A 16,605-nucleotide genomic window follows, 5' to 3' on the forward strand; every position below is an offset into this window, starting at 1 on the left:
TTCAAGTATAATAATCTATTAAAATGTATATTTATATACCAATTTGGCATTATTCGTGATTTTAAACAAAGGGGGATATCAAGCAGATTATCCGATATATTTCAATGTTTGCACAATAAACAAAACGAAAAGGATATGCTCTTTAAAAACTGACAGAGATGTAGGGTATTAGTGTGTTTATTTTATGACATTACGACATTCATTATTTTTTTCATTTTCTATTTTTCAACATTAGTAACATAACTTCAGTATTTGTGTTTGAATTACAAAACTTACACCATTTTTGTAACACAAAATGTATTCATTTGATTTTTCCCATTAAAACGGGAAAGTATGCCCACAATTTACGATACACACATTTTACAACGACCACCAAATCTGTCATTTCTTAAAAACTTTTTTAAACAGCTAGTACATTCATACAATGCAATTTTAACACATTTCTCATATGGCACTTTGCTACAAAGATATACAATTCTTCTTTTTGAAATCTCAACAGCTGTTTGATCAAATTCGAAGGGGGCTTCCATGGTGATATTGAGACCTCACTAGACATCTGTTATACAGCAATACACTACCACAATACACTACCACGATACACTACCACAATACACTACCACAATACACTACCACGATACATACACTACCACAATACACTAACTACCACGATAATACACTACCACGATACACTACCATAATACACTACCACGATACACTACCACGATACACTACCACAATACCCTGCCATTTCTTAAAAACCTTTTTAAATAGCTAGTACGGCCTTTGCTACAAAGATAAATAATTCTTCTTTTTGAAATCTCAACAGCTGTTTGATCAAATTCGAAGGGAGCTTCCATGGTGATATTGAGACCTCACTAGACATCTGTCATACAACAATACACTACCACAATACCACGGTGGCTGATTTAATACTACGGTGGCTGATTTATGCCATTTCGTCTTTTCGCCCCGAAAAGACGAAATTCAAATATCTCAATTCTCGTCTTTTAGTCTTTTGGCCCTGAAAAGACGAAAATTAACAAATTTAAATTTCGCCTTTTCGCGGCGAAAAGACGAAAAGTCAAACACGAAAAGACGAAAATGAAGCACGCTAATTACCGCCTTTAATTTTCGTCTTTTCGCCTTCAAAAATCTCGTCTTTTCGTCTTTTCGCCACGAAAAGACGAAAATTAACAAACCCTAAATTTCGTCTTTTCGCCCCGAATAGACGAAAATTAACAAAACTTAATTTTCGTCTTTTCGCCCCAAAAAGACGAAAATTAACAAACCTTAATTTTCGTCTTTTCGCTCCGAAAAATTACAAATTACAGATATACTTTGTCATCTTTCATGTACGACGGAGATTATAATGTAATTTCTAATGTACAATTATGATGAAGACTATGTCATGTATGTAGTCAAAATGTCTTTTCAAATAATATACAGTACATTGTACCTACTGATTAAATGTTATAATTAACTGTATTTGAGCAATTTCTTGGTACAAGTCCTTCCTTTAAACTCAAAGTCTTCACGAGTTGTCTTTCATAAAAATATTTTGTTAATAAGTTGATCCGTGGTTCAAAATATTACCCGCCGACAACTTTTTTTCAAGTTGTGTAGGGGAGGCAACTCCTGTAAGTACTATGTTAATCATATACACGGCAATGTTTTGATACGCGTAATTGCTAAATAGGGCGATTAGACACAAAGAATAGATATTAATGAATTTAAAACAAAATGTATCAATCAAGCTAAAAGATTTGCCGAATGATGAATCTGTTAGTGGCACGTGGCATATGTCTCGTGTGAGAAATCTACGTAACTGCTGTAAACATACATGTTGAATTATGTTTTAAAACTTCTAATCTTAGTTATTGATGAAGATACTTGTAATACTATCAATTTAATAAATCGATTGTTATCATAAACTACTTTGATACTTCCATATTGAACAATTAAGTCAATATTAAGATAAAAAGATTTCAAAATGACTTCAACACCGGACCGGAAGACAAAAAGATTAAAATTAAGGTTTGTTAAATTTCGTCTTTTCGGGGCGAAAAGACGATTGTTAATTTTCGTCTTTTCGGGGCGAAAAGACGAAAAGACGAAAATTAAGGTTTGTTAATTTTCGTCTTTTCGGGGCGGAAAGACAAAAATCAAGGTTTGTTAAATTTCGTCTTTTCGGGGCGAAAAGACGCCCCGAAAAGACGAAAAGAAAATAAGACGAAAATTAAGGTTTGTTAAATTTCGTCTTTTCGGGGCGAAAAGACGAAAAGACGAAATTTAAAGATGCTCCACCGCTGACAAATGGTATTTTTTCACTATAAAAAACAGGAGCAGACGATTTAGAATTTTTCTTCAGTTACAAAAGTTACATACTTTACACCATTACCTCCATTGAAAAGTTTGAGCTTCTAATTTTACAATTTTAATTTTTAAAAGTTAAAAATATGAAAAATAATTAATTGCATCCCGAAAAAATTCCGTGACACTATATCCTATATGGAATGAAGTACTGATTGCGCATGCACCGAAGGCGAAATAAATTATTTCATATTATTTTTTGTGTTAATTAGGCATATATATACACGATTAAACACCAATTATTGTTCAAATCATTTATGTTCTGTCGGCGGTGGAGCATCTTTAAGGTTTCTTAATTCTCGTCTTTTCGGGGCGAAAAGACGAAAAGACGAAATGGCACAAATCAGCCACCGTACAATATACTACCTCAGCAAGTACATGTTATACTTCACTTGTTATATAACAACGTCTGTTATTAACAACAAAAATTGATAACACAATGTCTACTCTTGTCTTCATTTCCTGTGCAAATACTATTTAATGCTATAATATCGACAATATACACAGACAGACGGCTGTGTATTTGTAACTAATACATATGACTAACGAGGCATAAATAACCGGACATTAATGGACAAAATCAATTAAATGAGTTCTACATTACTTTCACACTACCGTAAGGTAAAAGTCTAAAATGTACCCAAGATCTTAATCTAGATAAACTAGCTTTACACATGCCTCACAGCGTTTATACATGCTATATGAAAGCGGTTATTTCTGTGTGAAGTAAACTAGATAAACCAGACATTTCTAGATACATTCAACCTCGCAGCTCAAAGGAAAATGAAAGGAGGGGTATCACTTTGGGCAGTTTTACGGCAACTCAGTAAATTAGTGATAAATCTTCAACGTGCGCATACCCCGAGTCCTGGACTCACAGAATTTTAAAAGGACCCATGAAATTTCTGGGAAAGGGTATCTATAACACTGTGGGACCCATTGTTTTCACAAAAACCATTGAAAAGGACCCACGAAAAAAAATCGTAGATTGAAACACTTAGTAATACGCAAAATGTTTTGCATGAAGATACATTAGGGTCAGCTGCATATTGTCTGCTATTCAGAATATCCGATTTTTCTGGGCTGTGGTAATTTAGAGGTCAAATGTCAAACGGTGAAAATTCACATTTTCATTTTCATGTCCCAATTAATTTTTAAAATATTTAGATCTGAATAGAAATCACATTTTTTGCAGTTTCTACCTGTACATCTTGGGTCTTTGAAGTTCATTTCTTAAGACCAATCTTCAGTACTATATATATACAAAAAGAAATGCAATGTAGATTAAATAAAATTGTTATCAATCTGCCAACTTTATATTCAATGAAGATTAATGAAGAATTGCTAGGATTATATTTCCCCATCCTAGTTGAAAACAAACTCAGTCATTCCAAAAATATGTATTTCACGTAATCGTTTACTGATGATATGTCCACAACGCCATTATTGACTTTTTTGGCTCCATTGTTCTCGAACGTATGTGTTCCTTTATTGTATTTACTACTTTTAAAAGACAACGTGGTAAACAATCAGAACGCCGAAATCTGTATTGAAGCTCTGAAAACTCTTTACATTAATATGCAGTAATTAATCAAAGGGTAGAAAATATTGTTGACATACATGTACATGATGCGGCCCGATCTGGAAAGGGGTGTCACTGTCACATCAGACATATATGATGCGGCCCGATCTGGAATGGGGTGTCACATCAATCAGCCAGAGAATCATGTTCAATGTCAACAAATTGACAAGAAATGTGGACATCGTACAAGTCATACGGCCGTCCACTTTTATATATCTCAAGTTTTCTAAATCTCAATCTAGGGCTTTCAATATCACCTTCTGTGATTAATATTTCAAACTAAAAGAAATCTCGACAGTAATACTAAGTCATACATTATACATGTACATGTACGCTGTATTAAAAGATAACAAAAAAAAACCTACCTTTTTTTCTATTCTTATTTATCAGTACCATACTTATTATATCAATAGCCACTATATTTTATTGTATATATATTACAAGGAAAATGTATTTCAGCAAATGACCCATTTACAGAATCTTATCAAAACTTACTCTGTAGTCTTGTTCTGGCTGTGTCTAGCGGGTAGAAAACCACCATAGCCACGACACTACCCTGTAAATCAACAATACAATCAAGTTAACTTTGGAATACAAAACAAGTGTTAGAATATTTACACATAGTCATTGACATCATTATGTATGTTAAAGGGGTAAAAAGTCTACATTCACGGGTATTTCGATAGCAATATTAACACTAATGGAGAAGGATTTTTTGATAAGGTTAAATCACAGGTGTTCGTTTCTAATATAAACATAAGTATAATACTGGGTCCTTGACCCAGTATTATACTTATACTTATATTAGAAACGAGCACCTGTGGTTAAATGGCAAGCTTAGAGGCTATGACATCCCTAGATTACTTTGATGCCCGATATGTACATTGTCCCCAGTTTAAAGCAGTATCTGAATAAGTAGAGACCAATATTGTCCCCATCGATATCTCTGTACCAATACCTAAATAAGTAGAGACCAATATTGTCCCCATCTCTACCAATACCTAAATTAGTTGAGACCAATATTGCCCCCATCTCTGTACCAATACCTGAATAAGTAGAGACCAATATCGTCCCCATCTCTGTATCAATACCTAAATAAGTAAAGACCAATATTGTCCCCATCTCTGTATCAATACCTAAATAAGTAGAGACCAATATTGTCCCCATCTCTGTACCAATACAAAATAAGTGTTGTCATATAAAATGTATGGACTTTATCCGACGACCAGGAAGTACAACAGTACAATATACATGTATTTGTGTAGGCCTATTATATCAGTTCAAATTATGGTACACGTTTAAATGCAATACTATTGAATTCGTCTGTACGTGTTTTTATTAAACCATACAATACATACCAAATGAATATGATACTACACATGCACATGCTTACGGTAAAGGATATAATACATTGGGGGTGTTTATAAGGTGCCCTTTTGGCTTTTGTAAACAGTCACAGTGTCAGTGGCCAAAAGGCAAACGTGACCAAGTATACAGGATAGCTTACCGCAGCGCCTGATACGGCGTGGACTAAATTACCGTAGGAAAACACATGTCGCAGCAGCGATGTCCCCATGCCGTCTGTACCGGTGTCAACTTTGGAATGCATAGTTAAATATCAACAACGGACCGATCCGAGCGACATGTGAGAAAGTCAAGTGCAAGCGTATGTTTGACGCAGACTTATTTTGAACCTGATGATTTCAGTCGTACACACCTCAGTCGACGTTTACAAAGTGTTATGTGGTGGGGCTAACAATGAGGATGCTGGATAGATAAAGTCCCACTTTCTGTGATACAGAATTATTGTTTTATTTCAATTAAAGTATTTGTTCTTACATACATGTATAAATTTGTGCTTGGCGATAGGGTAAATGTTCATCATTTTTATGTAGAACCCATTGAGAAGGGATCGAATGATATAATTTGCACATTCGTATATTTCAACATACAGTTTTTATAATTATTCATCTCAATGATATACACTATAAAGTTATATAACTATTTGAAACGTTTGCAATATAGCATCGGCACTTCATGAATTTAAAATGCATAGGAGAATCTAATTTTTGCTCGAGAGACGCTTGATCTTTCAGAACACGTGGTCTTAGTTTACAGAACCAATAGGCCCCAGATATCCTCTTCATTCAATCTCCCCTTCGTATATGCTGTTTTATAACAAAAATGGACCAAAAGGGGCTATGTGTACTCATAATGCGTTTTCATTTCTACAGGTCTGACGTCACGATGGCCTACAACATGCGCCTGGTGATCCACGTGGCCTGTGGATGTGCTGCTCTTTCTCTGTCACTCCTAACAATAGGGTTCATCACCCCAGGGTGGCTCGTCGTCAGGGTAACACCAAAGGACACCGAGTTATGGAACGTTAATCACCAGGTAAAGATATCAATGAAACGATTAATTAACTAGATATAGGTCTATCTCAAGATGTGTTTTATTTACATAAATAGGTAATAGAATAACGTATCACTTGTCTCTTTTTCATTTCACATTTTACATGGATCAATTTGGAAACATAGTTCAGATATTATCGGTAATTGGAGCGTTAATTAAAACACTCGTGTCACTACTTCGTGCACAATCTTATAAAAGTAATCTTGATAAACGTTAACATTCCCTTTGCTTGAACATACATGTACATGTACATACATAAAATGTACGCCACTGTGTCAGTCGTTCGAAACCTATGTAACTTTTGGTCGTAAGTAAAAGCAAGCTTTAGATATACGCATATTTGAATATGTGTAAAATGTCCGAATCCCTTGTTAATTGTATTTTCGACAACAAATCGCGTAAATATTTAAATATCCTAGTATCGAGAATTGATTGTTTATTTGAACGTGTTTTACCAGAGCCAGTGCGATAGATTTCTTCAAATTATTTTTAATCATATCGGTTTTTTTAAATAAATCACGGGGTGACTTTATTTGAGCGAGTTATTTAACAAAGCATGTGCTTTGTAAAAGCTTTCTTTAAATCTTGTATTAAGATATCTAATTTTCTAGAATCAAAGGATGTATTTATTTGAGCGAATTATTTGTTAGAGCATGTAATGGATTTCTTTAAATCATTTTGAACCTAATGCTATTGTTTTTTTCTAGAGTCAAGAGATTATTGTTTACGTGAGTGCATTTTTCGCCAGAGCTTGTACCAGCCGGATATGCATGGTGACCAGTATACAGGAAGGCATTGACAAGTCGGAACAGAACATGGTCCACAAACACCTTTGTAAGTTATCGTCAACATGGTCCACAAACATCTATGTAAGTTATCGTCAACATGGTCCACAAACATCTATGTAAGTTATCGTCAACATGGTCCACAAACATCTATGTAAGTTATCGTCAACATGGTCCACAAATATCTATGTAAGTTATCGTCAAGATGGTCCACAAACATCTATGTAAATTATCGTCAACATTGTCCACAAACATCTACGTAAGTTATCGTCAACATTGTCCACAAACATCTATGTAAGTTATGGTCAACATTGTCCACAAACATCTATGTAAGTTATCGTCAACATGGTCCACAAACATCTAAGTTATCGTCAACATGGTCCACAAATATCTATGTAAGTTATCGTCAACATGGTCCACAAACATCTATGTAAGTTATCGTCAACATGGTCCACAAACATCTATGTAAGTCACATTCCACAAACATCTGTAAGTTATCGTCAACATGGTCCACAAACATCTATGTAAGTTATCGTCAACATGGTCCACAAACATCTATGTAAGTTATCGTCAACATGGTCCACAAACATCCTTGTAAGTTATCGTCAACATGGTCCACAAACATCTATGTAAGTTATCGTCAACATGGTCCACAAACATCTATGTAAGTTATCGTCAACATGGTCCACAAACACATCTATGTAATAGTTATCGTCAACATGGTCCACAAACATCTATGTAAGTTATCGTCAACATGGTCCACAAACATCTATGTAAGTTATCGTCAACATGGTCCACAAACATCTATGTAAGTTATCGTCAACATGGTCCACAAACATCTATGTAAGTTATCGTCAACATGGTCCACAAACATCTATGTAAGTTATCGTCAACATGGTCCACAAACATCCTTGTAAGTTATCGTCAACATGGTCCACAAACATCTATGTAAGTTATCGTCAACATGGTCCACAAACATCTATGTAAGTTATCGTCAACATGGTCCACAAACATCTATGTAAGTTATCGTCAACATGGTCCACAAACATCTATGTAAGTTATCGTCAACATGGTCCACAAACATCTATGTAAGTTATCGTCAACATGGTCCACAAACATCTATGTAAGTTATCGTCAACATGGTCCACAAACATCTATGTAAGTTATCGTCAACATGGTCCACAAACATCTATGTAAGTTATCGTCAACATGGTCCACAAACATCTATGTAAGTTATCGTCAACATGGTCCACAAACATCTATGTAAGTTATCGTCAACATGGTCCACAAACATCTATGTAAGTTATCGTCAACATTGTCCACAAACATCTATGTAAGTTATCGTCAACATGGTCCACAAACATCTATGTAAGTTATCGTCAACATGGTCCACAAACATCTATGTAAGTTATCGTCAACATTGTCCACAAACATCTATGTAAGTTATCGTCAACATGGTCCACAAACATCTATGTAAGTTATCGTCAACATGGTCCACAAACATCTATGTAAGTTATCGTCAACATGGTCCACAAACATCTATGTAAGTTATCGTCAACATGGTCCACAAACATCTATGTAAGTTATCGTCAACATGGTCCACAAACATCTATGTAAGTTATCGTCAACATGGTCCACAAACATCTATGTAAGTTATCGTCAACATGGTCCACAAACATCTATGTAAGTTATCGTCAACATGGTCCACAAACATCTATGTAAGTTATCGTCAACATGGTCCACAAACATCAAAGTTATCGTCAACATAGTCCACAAACATCTATGTAAGTTATCGTCAACATGGTCCACAAACATCTATGTAAGTTATCGTCAACATGGTCCACAAACATCTATGTAAGTTATCGTCAACATGGTCCACAAACATCTATGTAAGTTATCGTCAACATGGTCCACAAACATCTATGTAAGTTATCGTCAACATGGTCCACAAACATCTATGTAAGTTATCGTCAACATGGTCCACAAACATCTATGTAAGTTATCGTCAACATGGTCCACAAACATCTATGTAAGTTATCGTCAACATGGTCCACAAACATCTATGTAAGTTATCGTCAACATGGTCCACAAACATCTATGTAAGTTATCGTCAACATGGTCCACAAACATCTATGTAAGTTATCGTCAACATGGTCCACAAACATCTATGTAAGTTATCGTCAACATGGTCCACAAACATCTATGTAAGTTATCGTCAACATGGTCCACAAACATCTATGTAAGTTATCGTCAACATGGTCCACAAACAACTATGTAAGTTATCGTCAACATGGTCCACAAACATCTATGTAAGTTATCGTCAACATGGTCCACAAACATCTATGTAAGTTATCGTCAACATGGTCCACAAACATCTATGTAAGTTATCGTCAACATGGTCCACAAACATCTATGTAAGTTATCGTCAACATGGTCCACAAACATCTATGTAAGTTATCGTCAACATGGTCCACAAACATCTATGTAAGTTATCGTCAACATGGTCCACAAACATCTATGTAAGTTATCGTCAACATGGTCCACAAACATCTATGTAAGTTATCGTCAACATGGTCCACAAACATCTATGTAAGTTATCGTCAACATGGTCCACAAACATCTTGTAAGTTATCGTCAACATGGTCCACAAACATCTATGTAAGTTATCGTCAACATGGTCCACAAACATCTATGTAAGTTATCGTCAACATGGTCCACAAACATCTATGTAAGTTATCGTCAACATGGTCCACAAACATCTATGTAAGTTATCGTCAACATGGTCCACAAACATCTATGTAAGTTATCGTCAACATAGTCCACAAACATCTATGTAAGTTATCGTCAACATGGTCCACAAACATCTATGTAAGTTATCGTCAACATGGTCCACAAACATCTATGTAAGTTATCGTCAACATGGTCCACAAACATCTATGTAAGTTATCGTCAACATGGTCCACAAACATCTATGTAAGTTATCGTCAACATGGTCCACAAACATCTATGTAAGTTATCGTCAACATGGTCCACAAACATCTATGTAAGTTATCGTCAACATGGTCCACAAACATCTATGTAAGTTATCGTCAACATGGTCCACAAACATCTATGTAAGTTATCGTCAACATGGTCCACAAACATCTATGTAAGTTATCGTCAACATGGTCCACAAACATCTTTGTAAGTTATCGTCAACATGGTCCACAAACATCTATGTAAGTTATCGTCAACATGGTCCACAAACATCTATGTAAGTTATCGTCAACATGGTCCACAAACATCTATGTAAGTTATCGTCAACATGGTCCACAAACATCTATGTAAGTTATCGTCAACATGGTCCACAAACATCTATGTAAGTTATCGTCAACATGGTCCACAAACATCTATGTAAGTTATCGTCAACATGGTCCACAAACATCTATGTAAGTTATCGTCAACATGGTCCACAAACATCTATGTAAGTTATCGTCAACATGGTCCACAAACATCTATGTAAGTTATCGTCAACATGGTCCACAAACATCTATGTAAGTTATCGTCAACATGGTCCACAAACATCTATGTAAGTTATCGTCAACATGGTCCACAAACATCTATGTAAGTTATCGTCAACATGGTCCACAAACATCTATGTAAGTTATCGTCAACATGTCCACAAACATCTATGTAAGTTATCGTCAACATGGTCCACAAACATCTATGTAAGTTATCGTCAACATGGTCCACAAACATCTATGTAAGTTATCGTCAACATGGTCCACAAACATCTAAGTTATCGTCAACATGGTCCACAAACATCTATGTCAACATGGTCCACAAACATCTATGTAAGTTATCGTCAACGTCCACAAACATCTATGTAAGTTATCGTCAACATGGTCCACAAACATCTATGTAAGTTATCGTCAACATGGTCCACAAACATCTATGTAAGTTATCGTCAACATGGTCCACTAAAAACATCTATGTAAGTTATCGTCAACATGGTCCACAAACATCTATGTAAGTTATCGTCAACATGGTCCACAAACATCTATGTAAGTTATCGTCAACATGGTCCACAAACATCTATGTAAGTTATCGTCAACATTGTCCACAAACATCTATGTAAGTTATCGTCAACATGGTCCACAAACATCTATGTAAGTTATCGTCAACATGGTCCACAAACATCTATGTAAGTTATCGTCAACATAGTCCACAAACATCTATGTAAGTTATCGTCAACATGGTCCACAAACATCTATGTAAGTTATCGTCAACATGGTCCACAAACATCTATGTAAGTTATCGTCAACATGGTCCACAAACATCTATGTAAGTTATCGTCAACATGGTCCACAAACATCTATGTAAGTTATCGTCAACATGGTCCACAAACATCTATGTAAGTTATCGTCAACATGGTCCACAAACATCTATGTAAGTTATCGTCAACATGGTCCACAAACATCTATGTAAGTTATCGTCAACATGGTCCACAAACATCTATGTAAGTTATCGTCAACATGGTCCACAAACATCTATGTAAGTTATCGTCAACATGGTCCACAAACATCTATGTAAGTTATCGTCAACATGGTCCACAAACATCTATGTAAGTTATCGTCAACATGGTCCACAAACATCTATGTAAGTTATCGTCAACATGGTCCACAAACATCTATGTAAGTTATCGTCAACATGGTCCACAAACATCTATGTAAGTTATCGTCAACATGGTCCACAAACATCTATGTAAGTTATCGTCAACATGTCCACAAACATCTAAGTTATCGTCAACATGGTCCACAAACATCTATGTAAGTTATCGTCAACATGGTCCACAAACATCTATGTAAGTTATCGTCAACATGGTCCACAAACATCTATGTAAGTTATCGTCAACATGGTCCACAAACATCTATGTAAGTTATCGTCAACATGGTCCACAAACATCTATGTAAGTTATCGTCAACATGGTCCACAAACATCTATGTAAGTTATCGTCAAATGGTCCACAAACATCTATGTAAGTTATCGTCAACATGGTCCACAAACATCTATGTAAGTTATCGTCAACATGGTCCACAAACATCTATGTAAGTTATCGTCAACATGGTCCACAAACATCTATGTAAGTTATCGTCAACATGGTCCACAAACATCTATGTAAGTTATCGTCAACATGGTCCACAAACATCTATGTAAGTTATCGTCAACATGGTCCACAAACATCTATGTAAGTTATCGTCAACATGGTCCACACAACATCTATGTAAGTTATCGTCAACATGGTCCACAAACATCTATGTAAGTTATCGTCAACATGGTCCACAAACATCTATGTAAGTTATCGTCAACATGGTCCACAAACATCTATGTAAGTTATCGTCAACATAGTCCACAAACAATCATAAGTTATCGTCAAACATGGTCCACAAACATCTATGTAAGTTATCGTCAACATGGTCCACAAACAAACATCTATGTAAGTTATCGTCAACAAGTCCAACAAACATCTATGGTCCACAAACATCTATGTAAGTTATTGTCGTCAACACTATGTAAGTTATAGTCCACAAACATCTATGTAAGTATCGTCAAACATCGTCCACAAACATCTATGTAAGTCATAATTTTCATACTCACCTTCACGGTAATGAACTAGTGTAATACAATTTTATTCGCCACCAAAAATATCGAAAGTATGAGGTTACGATGCTCCGGTATAATGCATAGGTTTTAAGTTTCACAAAAATGCCACCTTAGTCTCCGGTAAGAACTAGTGTCCCAAAATTAGTTTTCAGACAGTACTTGCCAAAAAAGTCCCATTATATTATTACAATTGTAGTTGCAAAGCGCCACCTTACCTTTACATTACAGTCTAGTGTCCCACAATGTAGAAATGAGACCATACTTGTTTCCCGCTCCATAAGGCCAAACAATGTAGTTTAGGTAATCCCGCTTATGCCATTTACATATCTCCGTAGCGCACCTTGTCTCCGGTAAGTCCCGCTCTAGTGTCCCCATACTATTAAGTTTCATGGTAGCCACATTTTTCCAGTGATACAATTAGTTTCAGGTAGCCACCTTGTCCTCCGAATGTCCCAAAGTGAGGTAGCTGTGCTTGTCACGGCTTAATTCATCAAACCTGATGGTTTTACAATAGATTAATGAAGACAAAATAACATGTCAAAATTTTCGCCCGGGGTATGGCACATATAACTGTAAAACATTAACACTCAATTATGAACCTTTATGGAGGGTTATACATGTATGATGTTTATGACCTCAAATAATCAAATACCAATGTGTCTAGTCTCATTTAAAAACATGAAATGCTGTCAACAAGAAACTGGTGACCCTTTTTCATCCTACCATTTTGTATTTTGTAGCGAGGGGCATGAGCTGGAACATTGAGATACAGATAGAAGCAATCATTACGTTGTTCTGTGGACTAGTTGGACTCATTCTTCTGAAAACCTTTCAACTAAAACCTTCAAAGGCCAAAGAGGGGCGGCAAAGAAGGTCTTGCCACCTTGTCTCCGGTAAGTCCCGCTCTAGTGTCCCATACAATGTAGTTTCAGGTAGCCACCTTGTCTCCGGTAAGTCCCGCTCTAGTGTCCCATACAATTGTAGTTTCAGGTAGCCAGCTCAGTGTCCCCAATTAGTTTCTAGGACATGTATATATATTGCCCTTTTCTGTAATTTTGTCTCCTGGTAGTTCTCAGGTAATCTATATATATATATATATATTTCGTCCACCCAGTCTCAGGTAAATAGCCCTAGATCCAGCTCTTCTGCCGCCAAGGCGTCATTCACTAGATGTTTTCCGATGGGGAAACGGTATGAATATTTCAAATTGACCGTACGCTTCAATTTAAGGAATACGATCTCTGAATTGAACAATCTTGTTTTTTAATGCGTTACTGTCTCAAATATTCGTGTGTCTACTGAAATACGTGTTTTTTCAATGAAAAATGTTACCTTGCATTGGTATACGAAATATCATTCAACACCATAGAGTTAGAAGCCTAGGGCACAATTCGATTGGAAACAGAAAAAAACAAAACCATTTTAAAGGAGACTGCATTTTAAGGAATGGCCAAGATTAAGATTTACCGATGTAGTTTTCATTACTAGCATGAAGACCACAAAACCAAATGATTTTCCATGTTGATATGTTTATCATTGTCTAGGTAAAATTAGAAGTTTTCGACTACCGCGGCCACTGCACACATTAAACTTTTTAAACTAATGCTATATTAATATATCCAACCAGCAGACTTGAAACATTCACCTTTCTATGAAATAATAGCATTTCCCCCTGTGATAACATTTTAAACATATAATGAAGATATTTGAAGATTTACTTAAGTAGTGTAGAAATTGAATCCTCCTCGTGGTGTCAGAAATCCTCTGTTGATATTTTTTACGAAAATCAATTGAGAAATTTGTAAATGAGTCTGATTGATGCATTATATATGTGCTCGCGGATTATATGTTCATGACCTGGATAACGCCATATGTAGACAATACAATATCATCTTAGGGAACGTTTTACTGTATGTTAAAATCCAAATTACTTGTGTGAACAGTATACCATTATTCACACGTCATACAGTGCATACATGTATTAGTATTTCTCTAATACCTACACGTGTAATACTTGCTGGTCTAGGGCAATACATATGTACACCAATGTCGCCTGAAGCTACATTGCATGGCTACCTATGCAATAAAGCCTCATGACGTCACAGCGTCAACAAAATTACTACTTTCAAGGTACAATTTTAACATTTTCTTCTCAGAAAGTATGCTGTATTTACTTTAAAAGATACAAACAATAGAATTTGCGTTGAAAATATCATAAACTATCGAAAACATTAGTTACAGATATCTATCGAAGCACACATCCTTGACATTTACCATTACCTGTTGTTTTCTTCTCTTTAAAAAAGGTACGTGGAGTCAATGATAGTAAGTATAATCAGAACTTTCATGTCTGCAGACAGAACATATGTTTTTTTTCATTAAACAAAACATTTACATATTTAATTTTCTTGCAGCTAATCTGGTTACTGTCCTCATACTGAAAATGGCGGCTATAAACGGACAGATGGAGCTGTACGTGGATAACGAGTTTCACTTCGAGGTGTGGACGCCGTACTCGATAGCCATTATCGGTGTAGGCGGACTAATGTCGTACTTAACCTCTCTGGTCTGTATCATCCTTGTGTGTGTCCAGCAGTCAAAAGACGTGCCCGTGGTTGTTGACGACGAGGACGTCCTGGGAGATGGACACCAACCTAACGGCAACTGTATACACTCGAACTTGAACGGCTACACTGTGATTCTGCAAGACTTTCAACCGTGCAGGACGCTTCCAGAATCTTCTACCACGGAGTCATTTGGTTGATTTTTGTTTTCTTTCTAAAGACAAATTGGATGGCGATACGGTGTTAATTACGGAAGACACATTTGGAAACTATGCTGGGTGATTAGTGGATCTGTGAACCAATTACAGCACGAGCGTAAGGTCCAAAAAGGACGTGTGATAGATTTGAAAGTAGACTTACAGGATATAACACCACCATGCCTGGTCACCCTGGACTATGTTTCCTTTCGAGAACCATACGGTGTTTGTGGGCCAGTTACAGCACGAACGTGAGGTACAAGGAGGACGTGTGATAGATTTGAACACGTTTCCATTCGCGAACCGTACGGTGTTTGGGTATTTCTCTCACATACATGACACTCCCTAAAGTGTTACTTTCTCGGGATTAGTTTATACCCGCACAGGTTTATCTAAACAATTGACCACAGTGAGTCCAACAATGCACACGTCCAAAAGTGGTCATGGTCAGTCACGAAATGGATGTGGTTCATTATATTCGGACCCTACATAGTCCCGTCTCACTTCACTGGTACATGGGTATTTCAACTGATATTACGGATGACCTGACAGTTGTCCGCCGTACTAATCATAAGAAACAAACAAGTGATCTGTGATGTGACATTATTGATTCGAACAATATTAAAGCATAACGTTGATATTTCTATGTTCATATGTATTGACTGGTGCATAACCATGCATTGAATATTAAAGAATCTGTACTTTTGTATTTCATTCGCACACATGAGTTTATAATGTTTATCAACAATGCCGATGCGTTTTACATTTTGAAATAAGAAGTCGTTGCATACACATATCAATTTGTTAATTATTTCGTTTTTCCTTATTTATAACAGGTAAAATGAATCATGAGCAGAGGCCTAATTAGTACTATACATTGTTTTAACATTTATAAAGATATCATTATTTAGGGAACCTTAAACTAAATTTAGTTTTCAAAATAGGGAAATGAAAATGTATATATACAAGCAAATTTGCGTACCATTTTGTTTCAAACTGAAGAGCATTTATCATTCAAATAACAACTTTGTCAGCCTATCCAAAGTCTC

General features: G+C 36.0%; 2 protein-coding genes across 2 annotated transcripts in view; one reads left to right on the forward strand and one right to left on the reverse strand.

The window, feature by feature from the left end:
- Nucleotides 1-5,599, reverse strand: part of LOC138322743 (peroxisomal membrane protein PMP34-like) — a 26,013-nt gene extending 20,414 nt beyond the window's left edge. Inside the window, 2 exon segments of the mRNA XM_069266825.1 lie at nucleotides 4,448-4,508; nucleotides 5,460-5,599. Coding sequence (XP_069122926.1) covers nucleotides 4,448-4,508; nucleotides 5,460-5,561 — 163 coding nt within the window. The 5' untranslated portion in view covers nucleotides 5,562-5,599.
- The window catches only part of LOC138322744 (uncharacterized), a 23,431-nt gene extending 7,166 nt beyond the window's left edge, over nucleotides 1-16,265 (forward strand). The window contains exons 2-5 of the mRNA XM_069266826.1: nucleotides 6,187-6,349; nucleotides 7,075-7,201; nucleotides 13,536-13,688; nucleotides 15,210-16,265. Coding sequence (XP_069122927.1) covers nucleotides 6,200-6,349; nucleotides 7,075-7,201; nucleotides 13,536-13,688; nucleotides 15,210-15,559 — 780 coding nt within the window. The 5' untranslated portion in view covers nucleotides 6,187-6,199 and the 3' untranslated portion in view covers nucleotides 15,560-16,265. The remainder of the gene's footprint in view (nucleotides 1-6,186; nucleotides 6,350-7,074; nucleotides 7,202-13,535; nucleotides 13,689-15,209) is intronic.
- The last annotated feature ends 340 nt before the right edge of the window (nucleotides 16,266-16,605 follow it).

Source organism: Argopecten irradians, chromosome 5 (genome assembly GCF_041381155.1).
Source record: "Argopecten irradians isolate NY chromosome 5, Ai_NY, whole genome shotgun sequence".
In the NCBI taxonomy this organism is placed as follows: domain Eukaryota; kingdom Metazoa; phylum Mollusca; class Bivalvia; order Pectinida; family Pectinidae; genus Argopecten; species Argopecten irradians.